General features: G+C 34.8%; 1 protein-coding gene across 1 annotated transcript; it reads left to right on the forward strand.

The window, feature by feature from the left end:
• The first annotated feature begins 6132 nt into the window (after window positions 1-6132).
• On the forward strand, window positions 6133-9680 carry LOC113500919 (methionyl-tRNA formyltransferase, mitochondrial). The gene is made up of 5 exons (XM_026881869.1): window positions 6133-6427; window positions 6667-6873; window positions 7545-7678; window positions 8033-8200; window positions 9296-9680. Exons 1-5 carry the CDS (start codon window positions 6264-6266, stop codon window positions 9661-9663), a joined length of 1041 nt encoding a protein of 346 aa, XP_026737670.1. The 5' UTR covers window positions 6133-6263; the 3' UTR covers window positions 9664-9680.
• Window positions 9681-9872: the final 192 nt, after the last annotated feature.

A 9872-nucleotide genomic window follows, 5' to 3' on the forward strand; every position in this document is an offset into this window, starting at 1 on the left:
TAAGAATAGGGAAGAGAAAGATTTCAATCTTAACACCAGGAGTCGGCCGTCGGGCATGTATTAAAATGCAAGCCAAGTAAACTTGAAGTCTAACCTATGAATAATATTTCCTTATGGTTCATCTCAACCCTACCAAACACAATCTGCTTAATTAATGATTGAACAGCTTTGTAAAATGTGGAATAAATAACATCTTGATACAATTTTTTCTCGTTTTTATTTAATCGTTTTATAACACACTAATACCATCCTCAAACCAGTCAAAGATCTTGCAGTTCTTCAGCAAATGGCGATGAGCTGATATGAATAATCAGTTAAAACTTTTGCTAGTACAAAAAAATCAAAACTTTTGTTTGCAGACGTGGAAGCAGTGGCCTTACAAGCTAAGCTTTGGATGCATGTATCTGATTCCTCTATTAGGGCCCTCTCCCAATATAACGATATTAAAGTAAAGCTAAAGTTTCCTTTCATTGAAGAACAGTTTGGCGAGTTAGAATAGTAGAAACATTTTATGATTTAAAATAAATAAATAAAATAAAAAAGAAACGTTACACGTGAAAATAAACTTTCACTATTACCTATTCAAAAAATTGTCGCTGATCCCTAAACGAATCTGTTTTTTTAATTATTATTATTTTAAATCCAGTTGGGAGTTTCTAATCACCAGCCCGTTCTATTTTGTCATCTTGACACGGCTGGTGGAAACGACTATCCGATGCGAAGTGGAATGGACCAACAAATCAGCTTTGAAAATAAAACCAAAACGAAAATTTATAAATGATGAATCATTAAAAAAGCATTATAAAAATGTGGATGTAAAACTCTGTTATGTCATTTTATCTTGATAATTTTACGATATAAATGTAATGTTCATGCTTTAGAACACAATATCTTTGCCACGCTTGCATTAATGTACCTTCATGTAGCGTGTAGTAACATTTAATCGATAAATAACTTTGTAATGCTTAACATGTTTGTACTTACATATTTAATTATAAATACATTCAAGAAATATTATAGTTATAACTAGAACGCAACAGATCGCAACATTTCAAACAAGAGAGTGGCCGTTATAAAAGTGGCATAGCATATACCTCTCATCCGCGGCTACATCGGTAGAACATTTGGCTTGAGGATTATAGCAGACTTCCAAACCACCCTCTTGAGAGGGACGGTATGCTTCAAGAGACATGCATACAAAATTTAAGCGTTATCCCTACCTATCCCATAATACATGCTGCGGTTGCGCTGGACAGGCGACACATGAGCGATAAAAAAAATATTGTATCAAATATTTATTGGCTAACAAATTGTTGTGTTCGGAATCTTCTTTTAGACAAATAACGCCTGTAGTAGAAGAATCCGCCCCTCCCTATTTTATATAGCGTGTATATTAACACAACACAATATTTGTAGAATGTAAGAGCGATCAAAACAAATAATAGAAATCTGCGCATGTGGCTTCACTGCATAGCGAGTATCACTAGCGATAGGATTTGTTCAAATGATAGACAACAGTTTTGTAATCAGGGCAACGACTTTGTAAAACTTTATTAGCAAAATTCAGGCGAATTTATCAGTTTTATTTTTTGGTAATAATTTCCTTTTTAACCCCCGACGCAAAAACGACGGGGTGTTATAAGTTTGACGTGTGTGTGTGTGTGTCAGTGTGTGTGTGTGTATGTGTCTGTCTGTGGCATCGTAACTGCCAACGGGTGATACGATTATAATGCGGTTTTTTTAGTTTGAAAGGTATATCAGTCGAGAGTGTTCTTAGCTATGTTTTGCGGAAATCCATTCAGGTCTTCAAGGTCATCAGGTAGTTTTTTAGGTCTGATAGAAATGTTTCACGCTCAGTTTACTTACAAGCATATGCGGGACCTGATATTTGAAACACTAATGTCTTCTGGAACCACTGAGCTGGTCTGCTTTTTAGTAAGCCCATCGAGTTTGGGCTCATTGAATTTGTCTTGACTAGTTCTGTTCATGTTTCTAATTTGGGTCGGAGGTTTTTAATTTTTTAATTTATATTCTTAACAGTTGTTCTTGTTTCGATGAGTACTCTTCGTCAACAGTATAAGCTAAGCTAACGTACGGCAAAATTGTTTCTTATAAAAAGTCCGTGACATAGGTATCTATCTTTAAAGATTATCTCACAGTAACGATTTTATCGAAAATATATATTGCGAGCAGCCGAAGTTAGATCTCGATTCCGTGCGATTGGGGAGGCCTATGTCCAACAGTGGACGAATACATGCTGATGATGATGGGGATTATGAAATTTTGTTTTTAAGCAACGGTTTTTTCAAAGGTGTTGCTTTTTATAATGTAGACTAGCTGTTGCCCGCGACTTCGTCTGCGTGGTTAGAAGATATAAGTTATGACTTTTTCTTCGCTCCTATTGGTCGCAGCGTGATGATATATAGCCTAAAACCTTCCTCGATGAGTGGTCTATTCAACACAAAAATATTTTTTCAATTTGAACCAGTAGTTCCTGAGATTAGCGCGTTGAAACAAACAAACAATCAAACAAACAAACTCTTCAGCTTTATATATTAGTATATAGATGCCAACGATATCTTCGCTACGTTTCATCGATTTTTAATTTCTCGCGCGGAGATTTTAATATTACGATAACTCATTACCTATTAACTTTTTTGGTGTAGTGTAAAAGGCAATTTTGTTCTATATTACATGCATAATATATCTAACTTATTTATTTGGATAAGGATTAATACTGTATTGTTAAAAATAGGTACAATAGGTACGTAAATAACCCATAATTTTACTGTATTAAGAAAACACATAAAAATGGTTATTGTGGGCTATCCTTGGAAGATAGACATATACCACCGCGGACTTTTTTGTAGATCTATCAAAGAGGTACAAACCCGCGATACATTGTTTTGTTGTAACTCAAAAGGTTTTGGCAGCGTTCTCGAGGAAAGCTCTCGAATGGCTTAATTTTTTCCGACATGTTTAACTAATATCGTTGTAATATCGTCAGTTTACACAAAACCTAAACTTATTATACACTAAAACCTTCCTCAAGAATTGCTCTATCTATTGTTGAAAACCGCATAAAAATCCGTTCAGTATTTTTCTAGTTTATCGCGAACAGACAGACAGACGCGGCGGGGGACTTTGTTTTATTATATGTAAGGATAAGGATATCACTGTTTTAACATAACTCCGAAGCAAAATAACTATTCTTGTCATGCGGCAGCTGGGCCGATTGATTAACTTTAAGTTTTTCTCTTCAATTGAGCCACTTATCATAAGATTTTCGTTAATAATGTAAGCCATACCATATTTAACTACTTTAACTATTTCTTCTTGTCGAAGATCGCTTGTCCAACTGTAGTATTAGCGTCACTCCATGTTTATAAGTCTTTCGCCTCACCTCTAATTCGTTAAATCTGCCAAAAGACACAAATTTGGTCAACTTTATGTAGGCTTGGGGTTTGAACCAACAATACAACTGCGCCGAAGTGGCAGGGACATACCTATCACATTTGATTTATACCACATTAGTAGAAGAAGCAGGAACTCCAAGACTACCAATTTTATTGATTCCTGGAAATCACTTTTTGTGAAGAAATCTGGGTCGAAACCTATGAACGAGTTTGTTGATTACTTATACCAAAAACTCTTCACGCCCGGATTATTGGCTCTAATTCTTGCTAGAAAGTCATCGATGAAAATCTGTATAATATATGTTTACATTTAACACAACAACGTAACTAAATAACCATTAAAATCAATTTTTACGTTACCAGCAAATTTGTGTATAAAATATGCATGCCAAAAGTAAGGTTATGTCGGTCGCTTACTGAACCGCTCGTGATCATGAAGTTCCTGAAAACAATTTTGTTGCTCGCATTTGCTGTGCTACTCGTTCATGCAGCCGCTCATGATCTAGTAAATCGAAGGGGTGTCGGTAAGTATCTTCTCTTAAGCATTATGTGTTAACGGAGGAAATAGTGCCGCTCCTATTCGTTGTAAAGATTAGAAAAAAAAATCTTCGAAAGCAACAGCCCCTGACCTATTGCCGCGATAGGTCTCGATGTACTCGGCGTATAGGATAATCTGGCTCTGGAACAAACAAGTCTGCGTCTTTACAAAATTGTGACTCTTATGGAAGCTAGAGGGCACGCGACATTTGAAGTTGCACGTAGGCAAAAAGGCTACCATTCTAGAATGGGATTGTGTGGGTCACATCAGCTATATGAACAGTAGCCGCTAGGTAAAGGACACCACGCAATGGGAGTAATAGGATGGACGTCGCCCCGTAGGCGGCCTAGAAGAGAAGCGGAACGATCTAAACGAATACAGCGGAGGCTGGTTCCAAGTGTCGTAGGATAAAGATTCGTGGATAGATATAGGGAAGGCCTCCGCCCAGCTCTGGGCTAGAGTAATTATAGGTATTGTAGAGTTCTAGAGTAATTATAATTATATAAGAATTATAGTAGGCTTGATAACGAAACGTACTGCATAAGATTACATTTATGTGGCTTACAAAAAAAGCCTGTAAAGCCATATATATTTTCTGCCAGTCTATGTTAACAAAAGTGTAAAGGAAGGGTTGGAGATGATGACACCGGTAATTTTAGCCAGTATGAGTCAAACAGACTGTTCCTCTTTCCCTTGAGCGGACAGAGTCTACGAGAATTTCCCGGAAACCAAGAATAACTAACTCAAAGGATTTTGTGAAGTAAATTAAACTTTTTTTTCAGTCCAGTTTTGTTTTCGAGACAGCGAGTGTCCTGATCTAAGCCCACTAGTGCCCTGTTATTGCATTGGCCATCACTGCGTGTGCACTGGTTTGGTTAATCCAATTGGATAAATGCTTGCATCACAAATCGGATAAAAGGGTAGAGAAACACTTCAATCTTAACACCAGTAGTGAGCCGTCGGGCATGTATTAAAATGCAAGCCGAGTAAACATGAAGTCTAACTTATGAATAATATTTCCTTATGGTTCATCTCAACCCTACCAAACAAAATCTGCTTAATTAATGATTGAACAGCTTTGAAAAATGTATAATAAATAACAATTTGACACGGAATTTCCTTGTTTTAATTTAACCGTTTATGGCACACTGATCTTCAAATCAGTCAAAACCCTAGGCTCGTGTTTTAAGTTCAGCTAATACCTAGACGGCGACAGGCTGATTTGAAAAGTCTGTTAAAACTATGAATAGCATAAATCAATGGAAACCTACGTTTATCCTACAACCATCTCTTAAAATAGGACTATTGCAGTTGTAGAAGGAATTCAAGGAATGAAGCACTGGCTTAACTAAAGGGTTGGAGTCCAGTAGCTGATCTGTTTAATGGCAATCTTTTGATGTAAAGGTTTAAAGTAAAGCTTTTACAATTTCACTTTATTAAAGATAGTAACCGTTATACGGTGAAAATAAAGTTTTTCTATTAGATACCTATTGAAAGTACTGGCACCTTATTCCTAAAGGAACTGGCACCAAGGATGTGGGGCAGGAACTGTTAATGCGCAGTGGGCCTACAGATTTTAGGCTTTGATAAATATAGATCATCTATAAATCACGATATAAGCATTATAAAATGTGGATATAGAACTCTATTATTAAATTTTATCTTGATAATTTTACGAATTAAATTATTTGTAATGCCCATGGTTAAGAACGCAATAAGTTTTTCTGCACATGTAGCGTGTATTTACATTTAATCGATAAATAGTTTTGTATACATAAAATGTTCGTACATGAGAAATATTAAAGTTAACACCAGAACATTCCATAAAAATTTGCATAATAATACGCAAATTTCGAATGACACTTAATGTAGAGAATTACAGACACCTCAATCAACCAAGACAGAAGCCGTTGCAAAAGTTTCAGATCTCACTAAACGACTAACTAAGAGCGACATCTCTTATCCACATTGCAACGGTAGAGTCCACCCAATTTGTATACAAAAATGTTGTTTAAAGCAATGTTTGTAAAAATATAATATTTATTATATTCATGTTACTACTATAAATTAATGGCTACTTCTAATAAGCCACTCGCGAACTACTCTTAACGTGTTTCTTATTCAATGAATCCCATCCTTATCTCGTTTTATAGCTTTGGTTGGTATCACTTCCTAAATGTCAACGATGGCAGATAAGACACAAGTGACATGTAACAGTTGACATTGTAAACTTCACGTAGGTTCACATAATATGTCAACCTCAAAAACCGAAGGAAGAATTTAGATTATTACAGCAAGTACTGTTTACTATGACCGCTATGGTTTGTAACCTAACGCCTCATCTTATTAAAGTAGCCTTTGTAAAAAACCATCTACGTGTAAAGCATTATTCAACCGCAAAGTCATACAAACTCCTTTTCTTTGGATCAGACGGCATTGCCCTCAGTAGCCTGCGAAAAATAAATGAATACAGGTACGTTTTTATATGTATAAATCAAGAAAATACAACAAAATCAATGTTTACTAAAAATATGGTCTGAGTGAGTACCTAAATAGTCTCCTAACTTTGAAAAAGCGTCGTGATTATGCATCAAAGCAAACAATTTTGTTTTTAATACTATAATAATACTTAAATTTATAAATCGTTACTAGTTAACATCTATACTCAAAGAGAGGCACCTCTTAAAATGATTTTTACGAACTTCATTTCAGAAAAAAAGAGAATCATGTGATTAGTCGTTTGGATTTGGTAACAACAAACTCTAAAAATAAGTCAGAAATATTAAAGTATGCTGAAGCAGAAAATATACAGACTATAAAATGGCCGCTGGACCACCTTAACACTGCTGAGTATGACTTAGGTCTTATTGTGGCTTTCGGTCATTTAATTAAAGAAGATCTACTGTATAAGTTCCCAATGTAAGTAAGATTAACTTCTATGGCTCATGCTTAAAAAATGCTGTAACAGAAATACCTTGAGAATTTGAAAATACCTTCAATAGGAGAATGACCGACAGACTGACACTAGATTTTGATATTGTATATATATCAATTGTTTGACATTCAAAAGTATATACTATTCTATACTAGTCTAATTGAAATAAAAAATTTGACTTTGACTTTGAATATCTAGAAGATGATTAAAATTACATAAGAGTTAGATTTAGTAAAACACTGTTTTTAGTGGCAGTTATTCAATTTTATTATTGTGTAGTTTGACTGCTGTCTGGTAGGAAATGGTTAATGTTCACTTTAATACTATTATTATTTAAGAACTTGTATTTACCCATATTCACAAATTAATAAATTATTTGAGAAATGTTTCTGTTCTCTTTGAAAATAAAAATAATATATCTTATATCTTTCGAGATATTTTCATGATCTTTAAGAATCAAGTACCAGACAAATCTTATTGATCCAAGGAGATACTAGTTCTAGTGTATCAACTTTTATTTAACTACTAAAAAGTACTACAAAATATATTTTTTAAGTTCACAATTGTACAAAGTCAAAGTTACATGAGTAGTAAATAAATATGTATGTAAATATGTATGTATAAATAAATAAATATGTAACTATTATGTTTCCAGGGGCATGGTTAATGTTCATCCAAGCCTGTTGCCGCGATGGAGAGGAGCTGCACCAATCATCCACACACTTATGAATGGAGACAAAGTCACTGGTGTCACTCTTATGAAAATAAAAGCTGATATTTTTGATGTGGGTAAGCAATTGTTTTATTATAGCCATCATTATTATCGCATTTACCTTTAAGTATCTATCTCATTATAGTATGGAGATAGTAGGTATATTTTACATTCCTCATTGAATGATGACTAATTCCTGTTTATACAATGTTACAACTTTCATTAAAAAATATCAACAATTTTAGTAGGTAGTAGTAGGTACAACACTAGGCATGATAACAAATTTTGAAATGGGTTTGTATGATGTAGGTCTAAAAATATTAATTTTAGAAAAGACGAAGGTTTTTTATCACATAATTGCATTTTAAAAATGATGTATTGTTATCAAAGTAAGCTACCATGTATCATCATAGTAGTTATTTTTGTTCCAGGTGAGATAATAAGTCAAATAAGAGTACCTGTATCTGATGATATAAAGCTACCAGAGTTGACTGAACAGTTATCAGATTTTGGTGCCGACATGTTGGTAGACTGCATAAGAACATTACCAAGGAGTTTGCAAAATACACAACCTCAAAGCACGGAAGGAGTTACCTATGGTATGTTTTGTAAATTTATATCAGATAATGCATTTATTTGTCTGATTATCAGACAATGGCATAACATTTCATAGGAACCAACTTAAACAGCGCCATCTATTAGTAAATGCTCAAAACTAGTTAGCAGGAACTGTGGGAAGTAATTCAAGGTACATGCGTCGACTGAGTCTGACATCTAGGGGCAAAAAACAGAGTTTAAATTTAGATTTATTTCCTAACTCGTAAATCATCTCTAGTTTCATTTAAGAACCTAACTATATTTTCCCTTCCTGTTATATAAAAATCTAATAAAACCTTTTTGAATGTAAATGCGGATAGTAGATAATTGAAGTTCTGACTTGAATGTCTTTTTTTTTTGTTATTGTATTAGTCTTAACCATTCAATAGGCATTTCGGATTAAACAATTGTTTCACACAGATCTTTACTGATTTTTTTTCAAACGACTCCCGCCTTGACGTGTTTAATCCTCGTATCGCGGGGTGTTTCACTAACATTCACATGCACAAATACACCCAGACCCAGGACGGGAAGCCAATTCACAGAACACATAAATGCTTGTCCTACGCGGGAATCGAACCGCGTTTAGCGTGTTTGGCGTGGTGACCCTCAACCACTCGTCTATCAGTGCAGTCAATGTAATAATTTGAATTCTTACTTATTACTTCCATCAACACGTAAATATGTTATAGGCAAAACCTCGTTTAATGAGGATAGATGCATTGGTTACCGTAAACCTATTGGATATTTTTATGTTAGCTCTCTTTTTCGAATAGCTTGCTTCTTAGTCTATGGCTTTTAGCGAGATCGCTTACTATCTTTATAAATGTAAGAATCATGTTTTTTTGTACGAATCATGACGACCTTCGTGGTCGAGTGGCGTACATACCGGTTTCAAGGTACATACCGGATCCGATCCCCGGTCGGGTCAATGTAAATATTCAAATTTCTACATTGTCTCGGGTCTGGGTGTTTGTGGTACCTTCGTTGTATCTGAATTCCATAACACAAGTGCTTTCGCAACTTACTTTGGGTTCAGTACGATGTTTGTTATGTTGTCCGCATTTATTATTATTTATTTATTATTTTTATTTCAGCCAAAAAGATAACAAAAAGTATAAGCGAGGTCAGATGGTCCCAGATGACAGCGGTCCAAGTGTACAACCTATATAGAGCTTTATATGGACTTTACCCTCTCACAACGACATTTAATAACAAACAGATGAAACTCTTCGACGCCTTCATACATACCTGCGAAGAACATTCAGAAAAGCCAATAGGGATACCTGAATATTGCGAAGAAACGAAGGCCATACGAATATTATGTAAGGATAGAAGATACGTACACTTTAGATCACTTAGAATAGTAGGCAAGAGAAAAATAAGTGCGGCAGATTTTTATAATGGGTACATTAAAAGTGTTCTAGTCACAAAAAGAGAATGTACAGTTTCTAGGAATCAATAAATTAATCAATTGAAGGGCTTTTTTTGTTATTTTGTGTCTAATTCTTCTCTTCAAAAGTTTGACAAGCGGAGGGGATTTTCAAGAAGTCTTAAAAGCTATTTCCATTTAGTTTAAGTGCTAGCTTTGACTGCTCGATTATACTTAAGAGTCGGAGGGTGGTCTTACCACCGTAACTTAAGACTTACAGTAAAGAAAGATACTCTACGCCG

Source organism: Trichoplusia ni, chromosome 14, assembly GCF_003590095.1.
Source record: "Trichoplusia ni isolate ovarian cell line Hi5 chromosome 14, tn1, whole genome shotgun sequence".
Classification (NCBI taxonomy): domain Eukaryota; kingdom Metazoa; phylum Arthropoda; class Insecta; order Lepidoptera; family Noctuidae; genus Trichoplusia; species Trichoplusia ni.

Coding starts and splice junctions, on each gene's coding strand:
- LOC113500919 (XM_026881869.1), top strand. CDS start 6,264: ATGACCGCTATGGTTTGTAACCTAACGCCTCATCTTATTAAAGTAGCC. Junction 6,428..6,666: donor CGAAAAATAAATGAATACAG/GTACGTTTTTAT, acceptor ACTTCATTTCAG/AAAAAAAGAGAATCATGTGA. Junction 8,201..9,295: donor CACGGAAGGAGTTACCTATG/GTATGTTTTGTA, acceptor TTTTTATTTCAG/CCAAAAAGATAACAAAAAGT.